Below are 27776 nucleotides of genomic sequence, written 5' to 3'. Positions count from 1 at the left end.
AATCCAACTAGGAAGCATGAGGTTGCAGGTTGGATCCCTGGCCTCGCTCAGTGGGTTAAGGATCTGGTGTTGCCGTGAGCTGCAGTGTAGGTCACAGACGCGGTTTGGATCCTGCATTGCTGTGGCTGTGGCGTAGGCCGGCAGCTACAGCTCTGATTAGACCCCTAGCCTGGGAACCTCCATATGCCGCGGGTGCAGCCCTAAAAAGACAAAAGACAAAAAGAAAAAATTTTGTTCAAGTTGTACACTTTAAATATGTACAATTCATTGTATGTCAGTTCTACCTCAATGAAACTGTTAGAAAATATAGTGGTAGAGTTAGAGGCAAAAAGTATTTGAAAACATTTTCCCCAGTTATCTCAAAAATATCTTTTTATACTTGGTTTGTTCAAATAAGGATCTATATAAGAACCACCATTGCATTTGGCTGATATATTTCTAGGTTTCTCAAAATACCTCCCCCCTCCCATCCCCCCTTTTTCTTCATGTCATTTACTTATTAAAGATTCCACATCATTGATCCTGTAGCATTCGCCACACTCTGATTTGGGATTTGGCTAACTGCAGCCTTGTGGTAGCATGTTCCTATAGCCTACATTTCTTATATCCTGGTGTTGGATCCAGAGGCTTCACCGGACTCAGGTTCAGTTCCTTCAGCAAGAGTGCTTTATAGGTGATGCTTCTGGGGAGCTCTTACTGCTTCATGTCAGGGAAGCATATAATGTCTGGTTATCCTATTTTCAGTGTAAAATTCATCAGTGGAGTCAGGTGCTGTCAACTTTATCCATTTATTGTAAAGTTTCCTTTCACCTTTTACCTAGTAGTTTAAGGAGCCCAGATCCATCATTTCATTAGGGATAAGTTATCCACTTGTGTGTGTTTGTGTGTCTGTGTAATTTTTAACAAATATATTGAGATGTAATTTACATACAGTAAACTGCACATATTTAAAGGGTTGTTAAAGAAGTTTTGACATATGTATACACTTAGATGTAGGTATACGTTTTGTTTTGTTTTTTTTTTATGGTTGCACCTGTGGCATATGGACGTTTCTGGGCCAGGGATTGAATCTGAGCCACAACTTCGACCTATACTGCAGCTGCTGCTGTGGCAACGCCAGATCCTTTAACCTACTGGGCCAAGCCAGGGTTGGAACCCATACCTCCACAGCGACCCAAGACACTGCAGTCAGGTTCTTAACACACTGCACCACAGCAGGAACTCCGTTTTGTTTTGTAGGTATGCATTTTGATGACTGCCCAGCTGCTGTAGTGTTTTGGAGGGATACAGCAGAGACCAGTCATGACTCCTGTGGTCACATATTTAAAGGGTAAACCCTGGTTCTGTCAGAGTAGTGATAGAAGTGGGAGCCTTTAGTGTGGACCTTGCTTTAACACTAGCTTGTCAAGGAGATCATACTTTTTTTTTTTTTTTTTTTTTGGCTTCTTAGGGCCACACTCTTGGCATATGGAGGTTCCTAGGCTAGGGGTTGAATTGGAGCTGTAGCTGCCAGCCTACACCACAGCTCACAGCAACGCCAGATCCTTAACCCACTGAGCAAGGCCAGGGATCGAACCTGTGCCCTCATGGATGCTAGTCAGACTCATTAACCACTGAGCCACAAAGGGAACTCCCAGGGAGATCATACTAAAACATCATTAGGTTGTAGCAAATAGACCCCTTTGATCTGGAAGAGCACAAACCACTAAGCTCTGAAGCAGACTTGTTTAATCCTTACGCAGCCAACCTGGTTATCCTCCACTCTTGGCAGCTACTTCTCTGCACAGAGTCACAGGTAACATTTCTAAGTATGTGTGTGTGTGTACAAACTCCCAGTGTATTCAGAATTTCTCTGAATTTAATATGAACAATCTTCTTTGGTCACCTTGCCCCCAGTGTGCTATCCTCCTGGAAAAGGGGTAAGTTTTAGATACAGACCCTTTTGGCAAGAGTAATAGGTTAATGAATCAAAAAGTCTGATCCCTTGAAGGCCAGCTAGCTTAGCTTTGTTCTACAGGTGGCATCTCCTTAACCCACTGTGTGTCACCTTGCATGCCTTGATCACCAGGAGAAATGAATGAAGCAGTGTGTGTAGCTCAGTGCATGACTATCACTGCTAATAAGCCAACAAGTGCAAAACATGTTCAGAAGCTTCATCCTGCAAATAGTATATCATAATGCAGTCATGAGAATGTGAAAGTGCAGCCTGACACTGAGCCTCTGCAAGGAGGTGGAAAGATTTTTTTTCTTTTGTCCGCCCTGCGGCATATGGAGTTCCCAGGCCAGGGATCAGATCTGAGCCACAGTTGCAACCTGCAGCAGTGCTGGATCCTTTAACCCACTGTGCCGGCCAGGGACCAAACCTGCATCCTGGCACTGCAGAGACACCACCAATCCTGTTGCACCACAGAAGGAACTCTGAGTTGGGTGCTTTAAATGAGTGAATTTTATGGTATGTCAACTATATCTCAGTAAAGTAGTTTTTAAAAGTGTTTGTGAAAACGAAAATATATTAATTATAGAAATGGCTCTTGACGTTCTAGGAACAGATGAAATCACTAAGAAGAGAACTGAGTCCTGCTGAATAGCATTGAGAACCATGTTTAGATACTCATGTTGCAACAGAAGAAAGGGTGGGGGAAAAACTGTAATTGTAATGTATACATGTAAGGATAACCTGATCCCCTTGCTGTACAGTGGGAAAATAAAAAATAAAAAAAAAAAAAGAAGAGAACTGAGGACAATCTTAAGGAGAATCTACATTTCAAGGAAGAGAGATGCTCATGAAAATAGTGTAGGTGTATTTACAGATGAAGGAAGAAAACCAGAAGAGAACAGTAGCCTAAAATGCAAGAGTGTTGTGTGTGTTCAGTGTCAGGGGCAGAAGAGATGCAGATGGGGGCTGAGAAGGCTCCTGAACTCAGCTACGAGGAAATTGCAACGACCTTTGAGGAGATAGTTTCTATGAAGTGAAGGTGTTAAGGAGTGAGTTGTGAGAATGATGAAGCTGCACATTACTCTTGCCAGAAATAAAGCAGGCAGGAGAAAGAACCTAAAAATAGTGTCAAGGATAGTCTAGAGGCGGTGCAGACTGGACAGGAGAGACTGACTTGGGTGTATGTGCAGCTGGAGTGGAAGCAGGCGAACAGGAGAGCAGAGACGAAGGTACAGAGGGCTTACACGCAATTCTGGCTCCCCATACAGTTAGATACGTTGGTATTCGGCACAGAGCAAAGCATTTCTACTGTGCTGGTTGCTCTGTCTTTGCCCTCTCCCTGCTCAACAGCAAATCAGGGTGCTATGCTATCTGACTCTACTCCTTTTTCATGAAGAAAGTGAATCCTAATGTTAAGTGAGAGACATTGTCGTGCAGACATAACCTTAAATCTGCTATAACCCGTGATTAGATTGACTCATTCTTGAACATCAGTGCTTGCTGAGTGATGGTATACCTCGCAAGGCTCTGGCACACCCAGCACATCAGTACCATCGCCTGTGGGCAAGAAAGAGCTGCTGTTTAAGTGGCTGTTCCTGCTCCCAGGTCTAAGAGTTAGTCTGAGGGAACATGTTTCCTTAGAGCTTTCCAACCTGTCTCAGGGAGTTCAGCCTCTGCCGGAGTCTGTGGGGGGCACTCAGACCTGCAGGTCATCCCTCACTCGTCCACCCCCGTCCCCACATTCAGGGAGGATGGAGGGGAGAAGGAAAATGCAGCAGCCGTGAGGACCCTCACCTTTTTAGCCATCTCCTCTGCTGGGCACACACTGCCCTTAGTCAAGGGCTAACTCACCTTCTCAGTGTCTGCCCCTACTTAACTGTTTTTGTTTTTGGCCCTGCCCACCACACACGGAAGTTACCAGGCCAGGGATCAGCAAACCAGCACCACAGCAGTAACCAGAGAGGCAACAGTGACGACGCTGGATCTTTAACCCACTGAGCCACCAGGGAACTCCTGTTTTTGTTATTTTATATCTGTTTTTTCAATTTGTTTTTATTTTAGCCATAATGCAAAAAATTCAAAAGGCCACTTTCCTGGTACTTATAAACAACCTTTTAAAGCCCTATATAATACTCTAAAATGTAGCATTGGTCCCTTTTGGTTATTAACTGTATCTTAATGTGATTTCTACCTTGTTTTTTAAAAAAACCTTGAAGTTCCCCGGTGGCTCAGCAGGTTAAACACCTGACGGTGTCACTGCTGTGGCTCGGACTCAACCCCTGGACCTGGAACTTCCATATGATGCAAGTGTGGCCAAAAAAAAAAATCTTTATCTTAAGTGTATTGATATTAAATTAGATTTTTCCCATATCTCTCAGAAATAAACTGTTAACTGAAAAAATTCATTTTTAACGCTTGTTATTTGTAAAAATGTGTTCACTCTGTCTTCACACACTCTTTGCAGGTTTCGCATGTAATGTAGGATACGTGAAGTAGGTTGAAGGGTTAAAATACCCTGCACTGTCGCATATGGCAGTGAGCAGAATCGCAGATGTTGATGATACCACGTAATTAGTATTCTTTTATGTAAATGAAGGCTGTCAGCATGTTACCATAGTGTCTACTCTCTCTGAAGCTGGAATTTATGCCACTTGGTCTCACCAAGACCAGGCAGGATTATTCCACTGTCCTTAGTTAAGAACTGAGAAGAAATCAATAGGATAAGAGAGAAGAAATGGAAATCTCCCCAGAGGAGAGTCTCTTAAATTTTTCCTATTTAGTTTTTTGCTGATTTTCTCCCTATAAATTTTATTTCTGGTGATGGCATTATATCTATTTAGGATCAGCTAAGAAATTTGCTATTTGAAAATAACTGGAGTAGTCCAATTAAAAAGATAAAGCATACTTCCAAGCTATAGATTCATGAAAGACTTTGTAATGTACAGTCATTGCTCATATAAAAAGATGATGTGATAAATCTAGAAATTTCTCATCAGAAGGCAAACATTGATAAGATTTCATGACCTTCTTTTAGTATTTGATGGCATTGACTGTAGTAGGATAGTTTTAAATATTGATTATGGTTTTTGCTCCAGTTGATTCCGATTTTTAAAGTGAAACCACAGAATTTAAAGAAGCAAAGGCTAATATTTTGTCAGGTTTGTTTCCCCATATGCAGATCTATCCAGGGTATGCAAGACATTTATTTACAGTTACTGATCTACTTCACAACGGAGAACTATTAAGTACATCATGTTTGTTCCCAGTTACACCGCACGTGTAGCTCTTTTAGACACTGGGTGCCCGTCACACTGGGCGATGTATATTTTAAGTGAAGATGTGAGCACTTTTATGACCTTTGGGGGTTATGAAGGAAGAGGTAGACATATCAGAAAAATGCAGTAGCTTTTCTCTTTATGCCTACGGGTGTTAGGCCTTGTTCTTAAGTAAAGTGGTCGGAGGATTTATGAGAAGTTAAGTGTAACACGTTGTCTTTCCTGAGCTGAGTATACCCAAGACTGTGTTCTCTCTATTTTCTATTGGGTGTTGTTGGCTTTGTGTCATTGTTGAGTGATTTCCATTTCACAATCAGATAGGTTTCTCCTCTAGAGAAGCTAGGCTGCCTAGGTTAAATCAGTGCGGTGAGGTGCAGAGTAGCCCTGTGTTTTCCTGAATGGATTTACTCTGCCATATGGCAGGTTAGTGAGTTGCCACGACAGATTTGTAATGGGAAAAGGGCTGTGCAGGAAAGGATGTGCGTGATCAGCAGATTTATAGATCAGAAAATGAAATTGGAAGGAAGAATTTCCAGAGTGCCCTTTCCATGTAACAGCTCTCCGTGGACAAGGTGGGGAATGGTTTTCTAGTGTTTTTCTATTTTGGCCTTTGGTTGTTCCAGCATAATTTTTCTAGCATGAGAGTTGATTTCATAAGGTATCAGTGTTCTGGGTATTGTGTTGCTATATTCCTGCTCACAGAAATATTCTCTCTTTGTAGGATTTGACACTGTACTGTGTTTTGTGTGATAAGATCTCAGTAGCAATTAAATTCCTAAAGACACATCAAGGTTCCTATTGGCTAAAACCAGGATTTGCCACATTTTGAGTTATAAGAAGAGGCTATTCAGACATGATTCAGTGAGTACTGAATCTTATAAAGGAAAGAAAACATAGAGAAAATCCAAGTGACCTAAAGTATGTCCTGGTGTGTATTTAAGTCTGTGCTGTCTAATACTGCAGCCATCAGTCACATGTGGCTATTTAAATTAATTAAAATTAGGAGTTCCCTTGTGACTCACTGGGTTAAGGATCCAGCATTGTCACTGCTGTGGCTCTGGTTATAGCTGGGCCGTAGGTTTGATCCCTGGCCTGGGAACTTCTGCCAAAAAAAATCAATTGATTGAATGACTAATTACATTAAAAGTCAGTCTTCAGTTTCACTAGCCACATGTGGCTGGTTAGTACAGTATTAGCACAGGTAAAGAATATTTCCATCATTGCAGAAAGTTCTATTGGACAATGTTGGTCTAAGTGAAAGATCTTGAGAAATAAAATTCTTTAATTTCTATGAGGAGTTCTTCATCCCTCTATAATTTACTGGATTAGTGCAGTGGTTCTCACACTAATCTCTTACATTTCTCTCTTAAATGTACAGGTGAATCATCTATAGCGCTTGTTTAAGTGGAGATTTTAGACCTCTCCCCAGAATCTGATTCATCAGGTTGAAACTCATGACCAGAAATCTGTACATTTGACAAGTATCCTGAGGAATTCTGATGCTAGTAGGTAGTTCAGAAATTATACTTTGAAAAATATTAGGTTAGTGACAATTGACAATCTTTTGATTTTTTTGTCCCCTTTTCATTCTTTTATTACTTTCTTTTGTGTCCCTAGTAATTGATTGTGAGCATCACGTGTATCCAGCTTAAACTCTTGATTGGTATTAAGTACCATTTTATCTTTTAAATGAATGTGTGTTTTAATTTGGCTATGCCTTACAAAGAGTAAACAAATGGTTATTTCAGTTCTGTTCCGGGCTGTGTGGAAAGGTAATTCTGACAAAACACCTTTGATCACTAAGAGGTGAGCAGCCACAAGTCTTGAAATTATAAAGGTGTAAAAAAAGCGAAGTTCCCTGGTGGCTCAGGGGGTTAAGGATCCGGTGTTTTCAGTGCTGTGGCTGAGGTCACTGCTGTGGCATGGATGGGTTTACTATCTGGCCTGGGAACTTACACATGCCTTGGGTATAGCCAAAAAAGAAGAGATATAACACATGATCTCCTCTCTGAAAGAGATTATATCTATTTAGGAAATGGATAAACACATTTAAGAAATGACTTAAAGGTCACCTAGCAACAAGTCAATAATTAGAAAAATAATATAGTAGAAACTAAATCCTGACAGTACTCAAAGGAAAAGCATGATCTGACTTGATGGAAGATAATCTAGGTTACCTTCCTTTGTATGACTTTTTTTTTTTTTTTCTTTTTTGGTCTGCACCTACAGCATATGGAAGTTCCCAGGCTAAGGGTGGAATTGGAGCCACAGCAACACCAGAACTGAGCCACATCTGCGACCTATACCACAGTTTATAGCAACTCCGGATCCTTAACCCACTGGGTGAGGCCAGGGCTCCTCAATGAGTGAGGCCAGGTCTGTGTCCTCATGGATATTAGTCGGGTTCGTTACCGCTGAGCCACAACAGGAACTCCACTTTCCTTTGTATGATTTAAGGGTTTCTAATATAGGGACATGGCCTCTGCCTGCTGGAATGGGCAGTTTAAAAATGGGGAAGATCTTTGGTTTGGTCCTGTGGCATATTTGTTTTAGTAAATAGGACCAAACCAAAAAAGGCATCTGGAAAACCAACTAAAGGTTTTCCAACTCAGAGGGCACTGGATTTAGAAGTTCTTTGGGTGACCCCACAGTCACAGAACTGTATTTACTCAGAGAAATGAAAGTGGAGAAGAAATGGGAGTGAAGGAAATCCACTTTATAAGAGGAACTGCCTTTCATTCAAAATAGCCTCTTTTGGGAGTTCCCATCCTGGCTCAGTGGTTAGCAAATCCGACTAGTATCCATGAGGCCTCGGGTTCAATCGCTGGCCTCATTCAGTGGTTTAAGGATCCGGCGTTGCCATGAGCTGTGGTGTAGGTCACAGAAGCAGCTCAGTTCTGGTATTGTTGTGGCTGTGGTGTAGGCCAGCGGCTGCAGCTCAATTCAACCCCTAGCCTGGGAACCTCCATTATGCCACAGGTATGACCCTAAAGAGACAAAAAATAAAAAATAAAATAGCTGCTTTCCTTTGGAAAAATTGCTTATTGCACAGCACTGACAATGCTGGGTCCTTAACCCGCTGAGCCACCAAGGAACTCCCACCAATGTTTTTAACATTAAAAGGCATTTTCACATATATCATCCAGAAGGTGTGCTTTTTTCCTTTTGTCTTTGTAGTTTGGTTACATACTAAACTGGTAGTTTGGTTACATAGCCACCACACCTCTTAACCTACAAGTCAGATTTATCTAATTCTGTAGTTAACTATTTTTTCAGTTATGATGGTAAACATTTTCCCATCCTTTCTACAAGATGTAAATGTTCTTTTGACAAAGACACTTTGTCTTAGTCCCTCAAGGTGGCTATATCAAAAATACCATAGACTCGGGTAGCTTATAAATAACAAACATTTATTTCTCACAGTTCTGGAGGCTGGGAAGTCCGATCATGGCACCAGATTCTGTATCTGGTAAGGACTTCCTAGTTCATAGCCATATGGCTGGCTTTTCACTGTGTCCTCACACAGTGGAAGGGGTGAGTGAGCTCTTTTTATAAAGGAACTAATCCCATTCTTGAGGGCTCATCCTAAGAGGGGCAACCCATTCATAACCTCAGCACCTCCCTAAGGCCCAGCTCCTAATTCTGTCACCTCGGGGTTAATATTTTAGCATATGAATGGGGCACAAACATTCAGACTCCAGCAGACAAATAAAATGTTAGATTGATGCTCCCTCTACCTCCTTAGCCAGAATCTTTGGACTCAAGAAAATAAAAATCATCCTCTGTACTGCAGAGGACTTTTTCTTACCTTCGCCATATCTTATCTCTGCTTTTAAATACATTGAAACTGACCTGAGATTGCCTTTCATTTCAAGGTCTCCTACTGGTATGTGAAACACTATGTTTTTCTCCTCTCCTTCCCTCTCCCTCGTCCCTTTCTGCATATAGCCAAGATCTTGTCAGTGTGAGACAGAGAGGCTTTCACTTCCAAGACATCATCAATTCAGAGATGGTTCGGAATACAGGTTTCTTTCCCCTGGTGGCCAGTTGGGTGCAATGTGGAATAAGGATAATGACATTTCCACATCAGCCTTACATAAAAATTAGCTGATATTCAATAATTAAAACAGGCTTAGAAAATGCAAAGTTTCACATTGGTGCCAAGCCTTCTCGTTATAATTTTATGCTTCTTCCTTTTTAAGGAATTTAACTGTCCTGTGATTCCCAATGTATGCCAAAATTGCTGTTTTTCTCTCTTTTTTTAAACATCCTTCCAAAGGAACCAGTTTTGAATTGAAAACTAACGCATGTTGAGTGGGAAATGCCGGTTGCTAGCCTTTTTCTAGGAAAATATTTTGCTGAAAGGTTTCTCTCTCTTCTCTTCTGGGGCCCCTTATCGTGCCAGGTTGAACGAGTGGAGACTTCTATAAGACATGGATAGATGCAAACATGTAGGGCGGTTGCGGCTCGCCCAGGACCATTCCATCCTGAACCCTCAGAAGTGGTGCTGCCGGGAGTGCGCCACCACCGAGTCCGTGTGGGCTTGTCTCAAGTGCTCGCACGTGGCCTGTGGCCGCTACATCGAGGATCACGCCCTCAAACACTTCGAAGAGACCGGACACCCGCTAGCCATGGAGGTCCGGGATCTCTACGTGTTCTGCTACCTGTGTAAGGACTACGTGCTCAACGACAACCCGGAGGGGGACCTGAAGCTGCTGAGAAGCTCCCTCTTGGCGGTCAGGGGCCAGACGCAGGACCTGCCGCTGAGGCGCGGGCGGACGCTGCGGTCCATGGCCTCTGGCGAGGACGCCGTCCCGCCGCAGCGCGCCCCTCAGGGACAGCCGCAGATGCTCACGGCTCTGTGGTACCGGCGCCAGCGCCTGCTGGCCAGGACGCTGCGGCTGTGGTTCGAGAAGAGCTCGCGGGGCCAGGCCAAGCTGGAGCAGCGACGGCGGGAGGAGGCGCTGGAGCGCAAGAAGGAGGCGGCGCGGCAGCGGCGACGCGAGGTGAAGCGGCGGCTGCTGGAGGAGCTGGCCAGCGCCCCTCCGCGCAAGAGCGCGCGCCTGCTGCTGCACGCGCCCCGCGCCGCCGCGCCGCGCGCACCCGCCCCGCGCGCACCCGCCGGGCCCCGCCCTGTCCCGCGCCGCGCACCCGCCATGGCCCCGGGCGTCACGGGCCTGCGCAACCTGGGTAACACCTGCTACATGAACTCCATCCTGCAGGTGCTCAGCCACCTGCGCAAGTTCCGCGAGTGCTTCCTGAACCTCGACCCGTCCAAGACGGAACAGCTGTTTCCCAGGGCGGCCAACGGCAAGGCCCCGCTCACAGGCAGACTGGCCAGCAGCTCGGCCACCGAGCTGTCGCCCAGGAGCGACGGGGCCGAGACCTGCGAACGCGAAGGCCTCTGCTTGAACGGCGGGGCCTCCCTAAGCAGGAGCCTCGAACTCATTCAGAACAAGGAGCCCAGCTCGAAGCACATCTCCCTCTGCCACGAACTGCACACCCTCTTCCGTGTCATGTGGTCCGGGAAGTGGGCCCTGGTGTCGCCCTTCGCCATGCTTCACTCCGTGTGGAGCCTGATCCCCGCCTTCAGAGGCTACGACCAGCAGGATGCGCAGGAGTTTCTTTGTGAGCTGTTGCACAAAGTGCAGCAGGAACTCGAGTCCGAGGGCACCACACGCCGGATCCTCATCCCCTTCTCCCAGAGGAAGCTCACCAAGCAGGTCTTAAAGGTGGTGAACACCATATTTCACGGGCAGCTACTCAGTCAGGTGTGTGTGTGCCCCGCCCAGTTATGACTGCCCACCACACTGGAGGTGGGTTGGTAGGCTTCCTGTGAGGGCCTCCCCCAGATTGTTGTAAGTGAACTTGCCTCCTGTCTCTAACCAGGCAGTTTTTTAACTTGCCATATCACTTCACTTTCAGTAAATGTAATTAACCTTTAATGATGACACAGGTAATATAATATTCCCACTGTTATAATTAAGTACCTGTTGTTGGCATGCCATCCTTTGATCATTTTTAGGAAATTAAAGGGTTTGCCTAAACCTTGGTTCCATAGTTGTTTGAAAGAGCACTCTTCTGATGCATTCTTTTTTTGGGGGGGGGGACACACCCAAGGCATATGAAGGGTCCCAGGCTTGGGGCTGAATCAGAGCTACAGCTGCTGGCCTACACCACAGCCATAGCAATGCAGGATCCAAGCTGAGTCTTCGACCTACACCACAGCTCACAACCATGCCAGATCCTTAACCCACTGAGTGAGGCCAGGGATTGAACCCACATACTCATGGTTCCTAGTCGGATTCATTAACCACTGAGCCATGACAGGAACTCCTTTTTTTTTTTTTTAATGGCCCTACCCATGGCATATGGAGATTCCCAGGCCAGGGATTGAATCTGAGCAACAGCTGCAATTTATACCACAGTTGCGGCAATGCTGGATCCTTTACCTCACTGCTGCGCCTCTGTGGCAACTGGAACAACTGCAATCAGATTCTTAACCCACTGTGCCACAGCGGGAACTCTTTTCCAAGGCATTCTTTACACACAAAGAAGGGAGGTAGTTAAGAGGCTGCCAAAGGCCTAAGCCAAGCCTGCCTCCTATTCCCTATTACCTGTCATTCCCTGGATCTGTAGCCAGATAAGGGCATGAGTAAAGATCATAGACAAGGCTTTGTGAAAATATACAGAAAGAATGTTTAGAGAGTTTAAACGGTGGGCAGATTAAGAGATTCAGGTAAAACCTCTACACTGTGCTACTGAGGTTTTGTGTCTAGGTATTTAGGGTTTTAAGACAATGATGAGTGGGACCGGAAGAGAAAGCTTATTTAGGCTTTTTTCAGCATGTGAAAGAAGACTATCTCTCAGCACTTCTTCTACCCCCTTAAGGATGTGTAGGAAGAAGGGTGCATCTGGGATGGGTATAGTGGGTGAGGAAGTCTAATCACAAGGTACTTTGAGGCTCTTGGGACTCAGGGATCAGCGTAGGGATGCAAACAAGGGCAAAAAGAGAGGCAAGTTGGACTTGGAAAAGCAAAGTCTGGAGGAGAAAGGAGTATGAGGCTGAGAGGAGCAGACAGGAGTCTGCAAATTCTCCATCAGACTGAAGCCTTGAATGACTCCACGGTAACTTCCACCTGTAATACTGCAGCATTGAATGGTAGAGCATTGCCTTGGGAGAGGAGAAAGGAGTAGGTGATGATTTCTGGGCTGTGTGGTTTTCCAGTTCCAGCTAGCATCACAATTAGCAATACATACCGGAGGAGTTCCCATCGTGGCTCAGCCATAATGAACCCAACTAGTGTCCATGAGGATGCGGACACTAGGGAGGCCTCAATCCCTGGCCTCACTCAGTAGGTTAAGGATCCCGTGTTGCCATGAGCTGTGGTACATGTCACAGACGTAGCTTTGATCTGGTGTTGCTGTGGCCTCGGCCTAGGTCAGCAGCTGCAGCTCCAACTAGACCCCTCAACCACCTAGCCTGGGAACCTTCTTATGCCATGGGCGCAGCCCTAAAAAGCAAAAAAAAAAGAAATACCGGAGTTCCCGTCGTGGCGCAGTGGTTAACGAATCCGACTAGGAACCATGAGGTTGCGGGTTCGGTCCCTGCCCTTGCTCAGTGAGTTAACGATCCAGCGTTGCCGTGAGCTGTGGTGTAGGTTGCAGATGCGGCTCGGATCCCGCGTTGCTGTGGCTCTGGCGTAGGCAGGTGGCTGCAGCTCCAATTGGACCCCTAGCCTGGGAACCTCCATATGCCGCAGGAGCGGCCCAAGAAATAGCTACAAAAAGACAAAAAATAAATAAATAGGAGTTCCTGTTGTGGCGCAGTGGTTAAAGACTCCAACTAGGAACCATGAGGTTGCAGGTTCGATTCCTGGCCTTGCTCAGTGGGTTAACAATCCGGCGTTGCCGTGAGCTGTGGTGTAGGTCACAGACGCTGCTTGGATCCCACGTTGCTGTGGCTCTGGCGTAGGCTGGCAGCTACAGCTCTGATTCAACCCCTGATGGGAACCTCCATATGCCGCGGGAGCGGCCCAAGAAATGGCAAAAAGACAAAAAATAAATAAATAAATAAATAAATATATAATTAAAAAAAAAAAAGAAAGAAATACCAGAATAAGTAACATGCTGTAATTCCCTTAAAGTAATTTTAATATTACAGTTAGGTTTTTTTTGGAAAACTATACACTTAGTTTTGGTTGTTATGTGTCTTGTATTAAGCTAGCAAAAATGCATGTGGGAAGCATGCAAGTTTTAACATATAAACCAATCTTTTCATTCTAGGTCACATGTATATCATGCAATTACAAATCCAATACCATTGAACCCTTTTGGGATCTGTCCCTGGAATTCCCTGAGCGCTATCACTGCATTGAAAAGGGGTTTGTCTCTTTGAATCAGACAGAGTGCCTGCTCACTGAGATGCTGGCCAAGTTCACAGAGACAGAGGCCCTGGAAGGGAGAATCTACGCTTGTGACCAGTGTAACAGTGAGTGCTGGGGGCGGGGGGCGGGAGGGGGGTTAACTGGAACGTGGGTTTAAGGTGTTTCATTTGCCCTTTTAGTTAAGAGTAACACTGAAATATTGAGTGGTTCTAAAGAATCTTTTAAAGATTTTTTTCTATTTTCCTGAAAATAAGCATATGCACGTTATATATTAAAAAACAAAACAAAACCTAGGAGTTGGGTCTCCTTAGACTCCTGCTGTGACTGACGTTAGTAGGGATCATGAAATGGGGACTCCAAGAATGTGAGTATTTAGCTTCACAGTATACAGGTGTCCTGCTTAAATTCATGCATACAGAGTCTGATGGTTCTTATTTAGTCTCGATTCAGGCAGCATAGCCTGTTTGAGGTTGTGGTATCAGAACAGTGTGCTTTTGTCTTGAATTTGTAGATTTACAGTCAGTCAGAAGTGATGCTAAGGATGGGTACAATGAGACCAAGCAACCAAGTCATATGGTGCATTGCTCTGTGGCAGCTTCATAGTTATTTTCTGCATTTGTTTGTTTTTTCACATGCCTGATAGGTTCATGTCTTGGAAGGGGTCTAAGGAAATTTTTTTTTTTTTTTTTTTTGTCTTTTTGCCATTTCTTGGGCCGCTCCCGCGGCATATGGAGGTTCCCAGGCTAGGAGTCTAATCGGAGCTGTAGCCACCGACCTACGCCAGAGCCACAGCAACGCGGGATCCAAGCCGCATCTGCAACCTACGCCACAGCTCATGGCAACGCCGGATCCTTAACCCACTGAGCAAGGCCAGGGATCGAACCCGCAACCTCATGGTTCCTAGTCGGATTCGTTAACCACTGCGCCACAACAGGAACTCCTAAGGAAATATTTTTCTATCTCGGCTTTAATTGCAAAGTGGAATTTTTTCGACATGGCTCTATGGGCATCTTTTGCAGCCTCCCCCACCAACCCCCACCCCATATCTTGCCACACTAACAATGTTTTTGCTAACCCAGCATGGCCAGAGGAAATGCAGAGCGAATACTTGGAAGCTGATATCTGGGTTGGTTGGCATATAGACATTTGGAAACTATGATGAATAGATTGTGCAGAGATCAGAAATCAATTTGCATTCATATAGTTTGCACTACAAGTTTTGGGAACAATCCTATGATAGCCCTTTTAATATTTTTGCACATGGTCTTATTTATTTATTTATTTTTATTTTTTGTCTTCTTAGAGCCACACCTGCAACATATGGAGGTTCCCAGGCTAGGGGTCTAATCGGAGCTACAGCTGCTAGCCTACACCACAGCCATAGCAACACCAGATCCGAGCCACGTCTGCGACCTACACCACAGCTCACAGCAATGCTGGATCCCCAACCCACTGGGCAAGGCCTGGAATCGAACCCGTAACCTCATGGTTCCTAGTCAGATTTATTTCCGCTGCCCCACAACGGGAACTCCGCATATGATCTTTTAAAAGACATAGTAAATTGTGGGAAACCTGTTCTCTCTGAAGAATCAGGACAAAATTCAAGTCACACCTGGTATCATTTTGCCATTTTAAAACAAAATTTGAAGTGCTGTTGGTTAACTCTAGACTCATCTGTCCTGTTTGATGTCAAGATATAAAGGTATTGGCAAATTATCTCATTAGAACAGTATCTGTTTGTTTTAAAATAGTGATCCATAAAGCTTTTTTATTATAAGGAACAGAAGAATGTTAACAGCTTTAACTTCATCATTCTCGGACCAGATAGATTAGGCAAAAAATACCTGTATTTATTTTTGCAAGAAAGGACTGTTTTTCTGGTTGCCAGTTGTGCCCATTTAAAGTAATACTCTAGGCAAGCTCAAATAGTAACAGGAAAGGAAAGCTATGGTGAAGGAAAAAGATCACTGACCTTGTGCTTGTGAAGTTTCAAAATTATCAGTCTTCTACCTCTCAGTGTGGACAGCTTAATCAAATGGAGATAGAACGGATGATCAATCTCAATTGAATCAGTAATTTCTTTCTCTTTGTGAATTTCATTTTAGGGAAACAAAGCCAGATTCTATATTGTCTTCATCTTAGCTCACATACTCCCTCTGCTGAGAGTGGCAGTCACTGCCAGGATTCCCAGGCAGAGCTGCAGTAATTTTCAAAAATCTGCTGGTGAATAGGAATGTAAAATAAGGCCAGGGCCCTCTGAATTCTCTTTCTGCTCATGCCTTCACATATCACGACTGCCAGCCCTAGAAGAAGCTGGAGTCTAGCCGCTGCAATCTATTATGAGAAGCAACAACTCCATATCCTATTGTCACAGAAAGCTCTGTGATGCAGCATCTGGCTGTGATTCACTACCTTTCATGAATGGTGCAGTCAGGACTTTGAATCAAATGCCAGGCTCTTCAGACACTGAGACCATGATATCAACAGCTCAAAGACAATTAGCAGGCACCACAGTGGACCACTAATTTTATATTCCCATCCATTCACCGATTTAATTAATATAACAGAGCAGTCATCAGTAAATGGTTATAGAGGAGGCTTCTGGTGGAAATTAAGAGAACTTTATTGCGCCCACAATTCAGTAGCTTTAGAAGCAAAATTGGAATCTCAAGCACTGGTTCTGCTTTGAGCTGGGTGAACTTGGCCAGCCTGTCAGCCTTGTCCTGTATATCTAGCAGTGTCTTGCTACCAAGAAATGTGTTTCAGAAAATAGGTAGGACAGGGAGTTCCTGTTGTGGCTAAGCGGAGGCAAATCCAACCAGTATCTATGAGCAAGTGAGTTTGATCCCTGGCCTTGCTCAGTGGGTCGGGGATCCAGCATTGCCATGAGCTGTGGTGTAGGTCACAGATGTGGCTTGGATCTAGCATTGCTGTGGCTGTGGCATAGGCTGGCAGCTGTAGCTCCTACTTGATCCCCAGCCTGGGAACTTCCATATGCTGTGGGTGCGGCCCTAAAAAAGCAAAAAAAAAGAAAGAAAGAAAATAGGATATAAAACCAGCAAAGTTTCTTTTCTTTTTTTTTTTAATATATATATATTTTTTTATTTTTATAATTTTTTTTTTATTTTCCCACTGTACAGCAAGGGGAATCAAGTTATCCTTACATGTGTACATTACAATTACATTTTTCTCCCCACCCTTTGTTCTGTTACAACATGAGTATCTAGACAAAGTTCTCAATGCTACTCAGCAGGATCTCCTTGTAAATCTATTCTAAGTTGTGTCTGATAAACCCAAGCTCCCGATCCCTCCCACTCCCTCCCCCTTAAAGTTTCTTTTCTAAATATTTGTATAGGCCACAAGCAAATCACACGGGGGAAAAAATCTATTTAAATACACTGTCCTCGGGAGTTCCTGTCATGGCACAGCGGAAATGAATCTGACTAGGAACCACGAGGTTGTGGGTTTGATCCCTGGCCTTCCTCAGTGGGTTAAGGATCTGGCATTGTCCTGAGCTGTGGTGCAGGTCACAGACACTACTCAGATCTGGCATTGCTGTGGCTATGGCGTAGGCTGGCGGCTACAGCTCCCATTCAACCCTTAGCGTGGGAACCTCCATATGCCGCAGCTAAGGCCCTAAAAAGACAAAAAGACAAAAAAATAAAAATAAAATGAAATAAAGTAAATTAAAAAATAAGTAAATACACTGTCCTTTAGTAATCCATCTTCTCTTACCTTTTTCCTAAGCCTGAAACATATGCATTATTCCCCATTTCACAGGAAAGGTAACTGGAGTTTAGAGTTTTGAACGACTTGTCTAATAGTGTACAATTAGCTGTGAGCAGGAAATAGAGTTAGACCTACCTGATGAAAACAAAAGATTTTTAAAGTGATATTAGATCATAATTTAAATTATAAGCTCTAAATTATATATAGAGGCACAGAACCCTAACATATGCGTCTACTCTATGTGCATGTGACTTTCTGTAATATTGTTAATAAAGCCATACTATCAGGAGTGTACCATCCTCAACCCCTATCAATTTGGAAGTTGCTGATGCAAAAATTTGAAAGTAGATATTTCAGGATACATTAACTCAAATAATCATGATTTAAAATGAGATGTAATTATTCTTCCCTCTTATATAAAAGAAGTCAAAGGACATTCAGGGGTTGCCATGGTAGCTGCATGGTCACTAGGGACCCAAGTTCTTGGCATCTTTCAACTTTATTATCCAAGTTCAAGGTTTCCATTCTTAAGGTTATCTTATGGGCCAAGAGGAATTCCAGCAGTTGCAAACAGTGGGAAGGACAAAGGATGCACCTTAAAACTGAGTCAGTCTTCACATTGCTGCCCCAAAGAAAACTGAGGTTTAAATACTGAGAATTAAGAATGCATATGGAATGGCAAGTCACCATCTCTGCCATAACTAGGAAAGAATAAGCCTCCTCACAATCTATGTCTTATACCTTCCCCAACCATATAGGCAAACGACGAAAATCCAATCCAAAACCCCTTGTTCTGAGTGAAGCTAGAAAGCAGTTAATGATCTACAGACTACCTCAGGTCCTCCGGCTGCACCTTAAAAGATTCAGGTGAGCTTGCTCTGGGGTGTCCCAGGTGGCTGTGAGCTGTGGGAATAGCTGCTTCCAAGGATCTGGCAAGGGGAGGTGCTGGGAGAAGCCTGTTCCCTGGAGACCTGCTGCTTTCCATGGAGTGTACGGCCAGGCCTGGGCTTCTGCTCTCATGGCCCTGTTTCATCAGCTAGCCTGCCCTGGGCATCTGTGCTTAAAGATTTTCTAGCCTCACTTGGGCTTATATAGAGTCATTTTCAGAATACAGTATGAGGAAATCTGTGAAAAGAGGGCAGGAGGTAAACTACAAAAAAAGTATTCCCTGAATTTCTTGTTTAGGGCTTTCTAGTTTCAGAGAATATTGTGGAACATTCACAGGAAATACACATGAACATTGGTCACTACTGTGTTATTGTTGGACAAAGCAAATCCAGAAGGTTAAATTTTTTCAGTTCCCTGTTTTACCTCTGTCTACGTATGATCACACATGCCATTTCTTACTAGTAAGAGATTCATATCCATGTTCTAGGTGGTCTGGCCGTAATCACCGAGAGAAGATTGGGGTCCATGTCGTCTTTGACCAGGTATTAACCATGGAACCTTACTGCTGCAGGGACATGCTCTCCTCTCTTGACAAAGAGACCTTTGCCTATGATCTCTCCGCGGTGGTCATGCATCACGGGAAAGGGTTTGGCTCAGGACACTACACAGCCTATTGCTACAACACAGAGGGAGGTGCGTGCGCTTTACTCTGTGGGGCGGGGGACACGGAAAAGGGTTGGTTTGTCCACATTTCATTCCTTTCTTTTTATTTCACCTATACAGGGATATTTCATACATTAAAATCCAGTGGAAAGAATGATGAAAGATGGATTCAAATTTTGGATATATCACTAAGTAACAATATGAGATTGTTCTAGGAATTGACAGGAACTAACATGTAAAAGCACCGAACACGCTGCCTAGCACCTAACAGTCAGTTAACACTAGAGGTTATTATTGTTAACACTTCTGCTGCAGACCTCAGTTTCCTTCTTGGTTTTGCAGAAACAGTATGACCTACCCAACGTCATGAAGTTACTGTATGAATCTCACTAGCCTCCGCTCATAGTAAAGCCGAGGACACTGACTGAACACTTACTCTGTCTGTACTACTTCCCTTACCGTGGGAGGTGTAGGGATTCAAGGGCCCTTCCCAAAGAGCTTTCGGTCCCTGTTCCCCAGAGCAGAGCCTTTCAGCTGCTGCGCTGAGGCAGGTGGGCTGCAGGTGTTTTCAGTCCCACAACAGTTCTCTACTTATATGTCCCCTCTCCTCCTCCTTCTCTTCCCATCCCTCAGCCCCGAGTCTCCTATCTTTGTAGAAGGCCCTAGGGGGCAGTGAAAAAGCCTGAATGAAATGAGGACAAAAATTACAGTCAGTTGATACTGTAAAAGTACTGTGGTGGGGTTTGTGGGGTTGAAACCAGTGGTTTCAGGGAAGTCTGTTGGTTCCATTTACTTGTCTCTTCCTATATCACCAACAATCAAGGGCTGGCTCGATTCAGAGCTCCTCTCTCCCTTTCTTCATCTCATTTGCCTGCTGATTGGAAATATAAGCTGGGTAGTCATTTTCTCTTTCTTTCATTTGGTTTCCTAGGTTTTTGGGTCCACTGCAATGACTCAAAGCTGAATGTATGCAGTGTCGAGGAAGTGTGCAAAACTCAAGCCTACATCCTTTTTTACACTCAAAGAACAGTTCAGGGCAATGCAAGATTCTCAGAAACCCAACTCCAAACTCAGGTGCAGTCCAGCAACAACAATGAGGGCAGACCACGGACCTTCCCCTGAATGGGAGGCATGTATCAAGGACTGGCTTGCTTTTAAACTACTGGTGTCTGTACATCCTTCCTCTATAGGAAATAAGGTTTACTGCAGGAACAGATACACTCGGTTTGCCTCACTGGGTCTAGAGCGCAGGTGCCAAGTGACTCATGTCCTATCATAAAATTTGTCGTCACTTTCTTTTAAATGGGTTTAGAAATTCCCTCCTTTGAGAAAACAAATCAAAAGGAGTAACTTCTATGAAGACTCATCAGTTGCTTTTGAATATAGAGGGATCTGGGTGGAGGAAAGAGGGAGTAAACTGGTCTTATCCAGCCTTGTTTTTTTTGTTTTGTTTTGTTTTGTTTTTCCTCTCCTATGTGATTCCCTTGCTCATCAGGACTCCTTGCAGCACCAGAAGCCTCCTGATGTGAGCAGCCCTTGACAGAGCACATCAGGAGGGGCCCTGGGTCAGCAACTTGCTGGATAGGATTGGTTCCAAGGGGGGAGGCAAAATCTAAGGATTTGCTCCTACAAAGAAGTAGTCCTCAAGGGTTGAAAACACAGACTTCCTTTTTTAGGGGGTGGCAGCTGAAGAGTGGAATGAGATGCATGGAACAAATTTCTCCATGCAAAATGAGGTTTTTCCTGTGTCACACCCTCCCTGGCTGCTGCTGTCATTTAACCTTTCCACATCCTCTGAGACTGGCATGGCTGTCCCTTCATTCTAAAGAAGGAGCAGTCCACGTGGGAAGCATGACAACTCTCTGTGGTATGGTGAGGTGAAGGGCACTCTTGCCTCCCCAGTTCTGTAGTAGATCCCTGGTTCAGGTCGAGGGCATGCACATAGTTTGGTTTAAGGTGACTTTAGGTCAGTTCTGGAGCTTTCTCTGAACTCGGTTGGGGGTGCGGAGTGGGGGTAGCTGGTTGTCCAGGATTTATCTAAATGCCAGTTACCTGTGCTTACCTTGGTGCAGCATGCAGCTTTATATCTTGCCCCTGGAGGGCCAGACCAGACTTTGCTTTTCTAAGGCTTAGGAGTCTGCCTCCTATGTCCGAACAGTTTATTGCTGATGGCCCTGGCCTGTTTCCTCCCACATCTGCTAATCCCTACTGCTTCTTTACCCCACCTTCACTCAGTCCATCACAGAGAAAAGCAAGAGTGCCCTATCTTCAACTCCAGAGCTAGTGAAATATTTGTCTTTTTAAACTGGGTCAGTTTCTAAGTGGCATGAAAACTGCCCAGATGGAAACCCTCTGTCCCATCAGGCACCACTGAATTTCCTTCTCAATCCTTCGCTTAGATTCTCTAGTAAAAGTGAAAGCAAACCATAACTCTCACTGTGGGAATGCTGCAGCCCGCCTCGGCCCGTCACTCTGAATGCTCATCTTTTGACTGAGTGTGTCATATTCATATTTCAATTCAGGTAGAAGTACACTTTGCCACCTGAAGAGAATACATGTGAAGGGAGCTTGGGGAGGGGTGGGAAGTTGGGAAAAAAGAGGCTGAAGAATGAGGGTCGTAGCTTTAGCAACATTGAGGGACTACATTTCCCAAGCAGATCTGTAGCATTTGCTGTTGACCTCTTTTGAGATGAATTCTCCCATAGGACCTGCCAGACAGCACTGAGACTTGGAGGAAATCAGACAGAAAATGGCTCACCCTGATAAAGAAGGGGAGTAACTATATTTTAAATTAAACTTGCTTTTTCCAACACTGTGAGGTTTCTGTAATATTTAGCTTTTATTTGGAAGCGATAGCGTATGGCATTTTTTATGCTATTTGGTTTGTATTGTCTACTGCAGGCTTCTTTGTACAAGCTTGGCCTGGGCTTACCCTCGTCTGGACACTGTTTTAAAGTGTCGCAGCTGCCCATGCTGCCAGAGGCTCTGATGTGAAGCTGTATTCTCTAGATCTATGTTTTTAAGTCCGCATGATTGGTGACAGCTATTTGTGGCAATAGAAAAGCCCACTGACTCAAAACAAACTAAGGAGAGTAAAAAGAAAAGGAAAATATAAATTGTACCTTGTCTACCATTGAATGCTATTATTTATTATTCTAGAAAAAGGGAACTTAAAGTACTGACAGAGCATCTGCTTCACCCCTCAGACTGTCTGGGGGAGATGCTTAAGAAAAGTACACATTTAATGGAAAATTAAAAGGTCTTAAAATTTAATTTTTAATAATAGTTTTATACCAAATATTAAGGCTTATTAAGCAGATTAAGGACTTTGTAAAAAAAAAAAAGTGCTTAACTTAGCTGAGCACCCATTGTATCAAATTAATAAAATCGTTTAAAATGAGTTGGAATAGAAAACAGTATCAGAATCCTCGATGAGCTGCACACACTTGAAGGTGCCCCTGCAGTCACAGACAGACACCTCAGGTACCCAGAGGCAGCAGCACTAGACGCTGTTGAGTAGTATTTATGGAGATTTTTATTAAAGAAAAGAATTTCCTGCTGCATAAGCCAATGGCTGTTGTGAGGGAAATGTCCCTTTGCCTTTAATTTATTTACGTATTGGAAGTAGATGAATTTCTTAGTTGCATCTTACTTTAAGTTGAAACATTCTAAAAAGAAAATAAGAACCAGGTAGAAATTGCCTAGATGCTGCCAAATCAAACCCAAGATCTCCTAACTGAACCTTACCAGCCTGCTACTCTCCCAGACAAGAGTCCCATTCTAGGAACCCTTTGTAGATGGCTGGTGTGTTTACTTTCTGCTGTAGCCAGCCAAGATGAATGCACCCTGGCCCTCAAAAAGGATTTTACCTCAATCTAGCTTGACCCTCATACTTGTGGTTGCCTCTGAGATGAGCATCCATGCTAGTGTAAAAAAAAAAAAGTTAGAATGCCCTCGACGGCCACAAACTGAAGTTCTTATTAAATGGTGGGCAGACCTCATGCCTCCTTTCATCCAGTCCCTCTCAGGCTGATGGGGGCAGTGCCACACTATAAAGAATTTCCAGACATCTCTTAAAATGTCACGAATAAAATCGGAAACTATAGAAGTGTTAATGTGTCCTATGGACTCAATAGCAGAGTTTATTTTTGTTTTTAATGGCAAGGCTTCTAGAGTCAATGATTGTATGAGTTCCTCACTCTGGCTATGCTTATAGTTCCACCAAGCGCAAGAACGAATGAGATGGGTTGGCCGGCAGTGAGGCATGGCCCTGGCCAGCCCCAGCATAAACCCGAGAGAGGCTGACAGTAGTGCAGAATGAAAACTTGGTTGGGTGTTTGGGGTGGGATGGGGTGGGCAGGGAGGGAGAAATGGAATTTGTTTTACTTACTGATAAAGCTTTGTGAACTAATTTTATACAATTCATAAATTTTGGTGCCTTGTACCCAATTATGGTTTGCATGGGATTGAAAAGCTTAAGGGAAAGGATTCCTTATCATTTCAAGTGGCAAATGGGTCTGTATAGTGTAAAGGACACTTGGTATCAGAGTTTTGAAAAACGTTTCATATCTTGTGTGTGAAAGCAAATTGTTCTTACCAGCAAGTTTGGAAATTTTACTGTAATGTCCAAAACCTCTGTATTTTATTATTCATCAAATGTCTTCTTTTCAAGGCAGATTGTGTACCCCATTCTTTTCCACCACCCCTTTTATGTTCCAAACATTAACTCAGGCCTTTTAGAATCAGGCTGGGAGGGCTGCCCCTTCCTAAACATATACTGGATCCCTCTCTGGGGTTCTATCTTATGAGTAGAGGGGTCAGTTTTCCAGCTGGTTGGGAGAGCACAAGTGTTCAGAAAAGGGTCTTTTAGTTTTTCTAATGCTGGGCAACTTATGGTAGAAGTCAAACAAAAAAGGTTCCTCCTGAAGTGGTACCTTCGTTAGTTCTGAAGTTCTTTTGCACAAAATTTCAGGAAGCCATCTAGAACACAATCCCCTCTATGTGAACATTTAGACTGTAAGGCAAGCCTGTGCGCTGTATAACACGCAAAAAAGGCTCAAAGAACCTGCCCAGCACACCTGCAGGGCTGTTCACACAGCATGTTCCTTTTACCTTTAGGTTTCCACTGAGCTTGTGGGACTTCACCACTTTAAAAAGCTCACCACTTGAAGCACATTTGATAATTGGGTCCCTCAGCCTAATTAGGTGAGGAGGATGTATCTTTGGAATAAAAGCTCCCATGGCCACTTAAGTTTTTTTTACCTGGTAAGTATGCATCTCCCCAGTGGTTCAGATTCTTTTTTAAGTTAGCACTAAAGCTGAAAGCACCTTTTAAACGTGACTCTGAGTTTAGTTTATAATTTCCACGTTTAAATTAACCATTGTCTTGGTCTAGGGCTTTGATTTAACCACTGCGTACTTGTTCAGCCCACACATTGCTCTCAATACACCATAGCTACTAGAGCACTGAGATGAACGGTCATTTTTACGGACTCTTTCAATATTTCCTTCCGCTGGTATGTTCCCATTTCAAATCTGACTGGTAGTGTGAGAGAATTTCATAATGTGTTACCTAGCCTGGGCTAAACTTCATATGACAGGATGTAAAACTGACTTCCCTTGAGGAGAAATGTTATGTGTTGAAATGTGAAAGCCAGTACTTTCATTTATAAAATCGATTGTGCATCAAAATTTTGGGAAATAGTAGATTTGATAGTTTTATCTGCTAAATTCTCATCACGTTCAGGAATTAAGCCAGTTTTAATGAAACTTTACCTTACCAGCTTTATGGCTTTATAAACCAACCAATAGTTATTTGAAGCTAAAACATTAAATTTTGAGTGAAATTTGAATTAGGCTTTTAGAAACTGCCATGACTTTAATTTTGGCCAGATCTCCATTTTTAGCTTTGAAAATATTTATCAAATAGAACTATTCCTGATGATGAGCAAATCAGGTAGCAGACTTCAAGGATGTAAGTTTTATTCCTATAAAGAACAGGAGGTGCTGGTATTTCTAGGCTCAGCTGTGGTCTGATGCAGGCTGAAGAGGCTTAGTGTCTATGTTATGGCTTAAGAGTAGCCTTCCTGGTCACCATTTGGCAGGTGATGGCCTCAAACGTAAGCTTTGCTTCATTTATGTTACCTTTCCTCATCTCAACAATCCAGTAGGATCTAAACCTGTCAAAGCATCTGTGGTCCCCACATAGACTCTTAAAACAATCCTGCCTTCGTGTTAAGCCAGCCACTGGCCTAAATTCACATAAGCTCAAACACCTTCCTCCTAACAGATGGGACCTGATTAGTGCTAAGAGAATGGTGCTTTTTTTTTAACACGTAAAAATAATTGAATGCTCTAACAGCTTTCTTAACCAGATTTATGCCGGCAGGGTCAAAAAGGACTATTTTATCCTAACTACCTTTAACAAACAGATTGCTAGAGAAAACATCTGTCAACTGTAACAATAAGGCCTCTGTGGTGCATTTATACTGACCTTCCTTTCCAATTCATGTCCTTTAATCCCACACCAGTTCCATAGGAGACTTGGCACAGAAAGGCAGTGTGTATTTTTTAAATACCTAGTAGAGCAAATCAACTAGAAGAAATTGCCAAGGGGAGCCTATCTCAATGTCCACACTCTTCTAAGCCTACATGATTCTTTCCATGCCAGCTCCGTACATATACCATTTCCAAAGAAGCCCAAACTACTGGACAGTGGCACTACCACTGTAGGGTCAAAAAACATCTATTTCCTTGTGAAAGAAGCAGCTTCCTCAAGCAGTGTCACTTCAGTGTCCACTGCCCAGGCTTACTCACACTTTGCCTCCACCTGCACATCACTGCCCTCAAACCCCACTGTATTACAGCCACAATGCCTCCCTGGTGCCTGGAGAACCCACCTGGTGCACTAAAATGCTATGCAACACCAAAATGGCTTCTTCCCTTAGCACTGCTCAAAAATGGAAATTCCTCAATGATAAGCTTCATCCTATGTTAACATCAGTGTATGGTGGCTACAGTTTGTTTCTTTTTTTCTTTTAATATGAAGCAAACCACCTCTGTTACAATTCATGTTTGGGACTTGTTCCTGTCTCAGTGTGAAATAGAAATCATGTTTTTATGATTTTTGTAAATCTTGACTTTTTACACCTTGTTTTTGTAAGCCGAAGTTTCTTATTAAAAGAATAAAATGGCTGTCTTTGTGTAGAGTCTTTATTTCAAATATTTGTTAAAATACCATTAGATTATTCCTCAGGACAAGAGCAAAGATAAGCCCCTGCAGAAACTTAGGAACTATGTACAGAACTTTACAGAACAGAGAAGAACACTTTAGCTGAGGCCTGCCTGCTGACCAGAGGAGGGTGTTCTGAGTGGACTCAGCAAAGAAAAGGAAATCAAGCAGGGAAGGAAGGCTGCCCATTTGAATCAAACGTCAGCTGCCATCAGGGCAAGTCTTGTGATGGTCACAGATGGGATGCTCTGTTTTTGGAAGGTTGGAGGACAGCACAGGGGTTCCATGTGTCTGCAATCAGACAACAGGTGGCATTAGAAATGTAAAATCACTGGAGGGAAACTGGTAATTGACTCAAAAACCTTGCAACATCTGGAAACACATTTAACCAGGAATAGCCAAGAGTTGGTTTTACATCCAGTCTCTCTCCTATTAACCATTAAACTGTTGTGTGAATGGCTGATATAAATTATATCTTCTCCCAGCCTACAGGATGCCTAAAACAAGTGGAACAGTGGTTAGTGCTTACCTTTATGGCTAAACCCCTGGCTGAGGTGCCATCAGGTCAATGTCACTCAAATTCCTGGCCAGCCAAACGCCTGCAGCAAAGAGCCCCAAATTGAGGATCAAGTTCCTGGAAAGAGAATGCATTCCATGGAATTCCCGTCGTAGCTCAGAGGAAACGAATCTGACTCGTAACCGTGAAGACACAGGTTCAATCTCTGGCCTCGCTCAGTGGGTTAAGGATCCGGCTTTGCCGTGAGCTGTAGTGTCGGCGGCAGACGCAGCTCGGATCCTGCACCGCTGTGGCTGTGGTGTAGGCCAGCGGCTACAGCTCCATTTCGACCCCTAGCCTGGAAACCTCCATATGCCGCAGATGCGGCACTTAAAAAAGAAAAAAAAAAAAAAAATGCATCCCATTAACCCTGTGGTCCCTGAGTCAAGTGTCTTCGGTTAATGAAAGACACTGAGGGAAAAGGCTTCCCATCATCACCCTAGAAAAACCTCCCCGAGACAAAAACATTGCTTAAAATCGCAGAAGCGTTGATCATTACGTAATAGGTTGCCCAAGACCCACGTGGTTATTTAGGGCGCGTTTCCATATCTAATAACAGCAGAGTCAAGTGCAAAGCAGCCTTTCAGGGTCGAAAAGCCTGTTTTACGTGTTGGTGTCTCCTCTCCCTGGGTCCCTGTGGTCAGGGTGAGAGTCTCTAGACAGAGCCCGCGACTGAAAAGAGCGCTCTGGCCGGGCGGAACTCTCCCAGTCAAAGGCCTCGGCAAAGCACACCCAGAGCCACGAAGAGATCAAGATGTTGGCAGTGTAAAAAATCGGGAGGGTCTAGCCTCGGCGAAGAAGGGACCCAGCTCCCGCGCCTCGGTTACCTCCGGAAGTCATTCCTATCGGTAGCAAAGCGGTAGACGCCCCGAAGCCAATCTCCCACGTTGTCTGGAATTTCGGGAGCTTCATTTGACGAGCCCGCAGGGTTCACGCCAACCCCAGTGGAAGTCATGGCAGCACCTCCGAACTCTGCGAGGCCTCTCTCTACCCACCGTGCCGGCGCCGGCGGATCACGCAATTTCCGGTCTTGCACTTCCGCCGGCTACCAGCAGGCAGAGGGCGCCGCTGCTGCAGCTCGACCCGACTCCGGGAGGGAGGGAGAACTCCA

At 44.1% G+C, this 27776-nt stretch overlaps 2 protein-coding genes and 1 long non-coding RNA gene across 11 annotated transcripts in view; 1 reads left to right on the top strand and 2 right to left on the bottom strand.

The window, feature by feature from the left end:
- The window catches only part of LOC146401547 (uncharacterized), a 31227-nt gene extending 15603 nt beyond the window's left edge, over positions 1-15624 (bottom strand). Inside the window, exon 1 of the long non-coding RNA XR_014810129.1 lies at positions 15571-15624. This is a non-coding gene — a long non-coding RNA (uncharacterized LOC146401547). The remainder of the gene's footprint in view (positions 1-15570) is intronic.
- The window catches only part of USP49 (ubiquitin specific peptidase 49), a 75290-nt gene extending 49218 nt beyond the window's left edge, over positions 1-26072 (top strand). For 4 of the 9 annotated variants that reach the window (XM_021098677.2, XM_021098679.2, XM_084968077.1 and 1 more), the window contains exons 4-8: positions 9617-10982; positions 13498-13702; positions 18086-18194; positions 18703-18908; positions 19810-26072. In XM_021098677.2, coding sequence (XP_020954336.2) covers positions 9645-10982; positions 13498-13702; positions 18086-18194; positions 18703-18908; positions 19810-20000 — 2049 coding nt within the window. In that variant the 5' untranslated portion in view covers positions 9617-9644 and the 3' untranslated portion in view covers positions 20001-26072. Of the gene's footprint in view, positions 1-6589; positions 6717-9616; positions 10983-13497; positions 13703-18085; positions 18195-18702; positions 18909-19809 lie in introns of all 9 variants that reach the window. The other 5 variants (XM_021098683.2, XM_084968080.1, XM_084968079.1 and 2 more) reach the window with 3 other exon arrangements.
- A 1-nt stretch (position 26073) lies between these two features.
- TOMM6 (translocase of outer mitochondrial membrane 6) lies at positions 26074-27624 on the bottom strand. Its single transcript, NM_001435355.1, is given in 3 exon segments — positions 26074-26400; positions 26639-26743; positions 27493-27624. Coding segments are annotated over 2 exon segments (225 nt in total). The 5' UTR covers positions 27621-27624; the 3' UTR covers positions 26074-26400; positions 26639-26646.
- Between the last annotated feature and the right edge of the window lie 152 nt (positions 27625-27776).

Source organism: Sus scrofa, chromosome 7 (genome assembly GCF_054392235.1).
Source record: "Sus scrofa isolate SSC_HxYL_T2T_F1_AM1 chromosome 7, Sscrofa_HxYL_maternal_Yorkshire_Landrace_v2.0, whole genome shotgun sequence".
Lineage (NCBI taxonomy): Eukaryota > Metazoa > Chordata > Mammalia > Artiodactyla > Suidae > Sus > Sus scrofa.
This window is presented reverse-complemented; position numbering and strand designations above follow the sequence as displayed.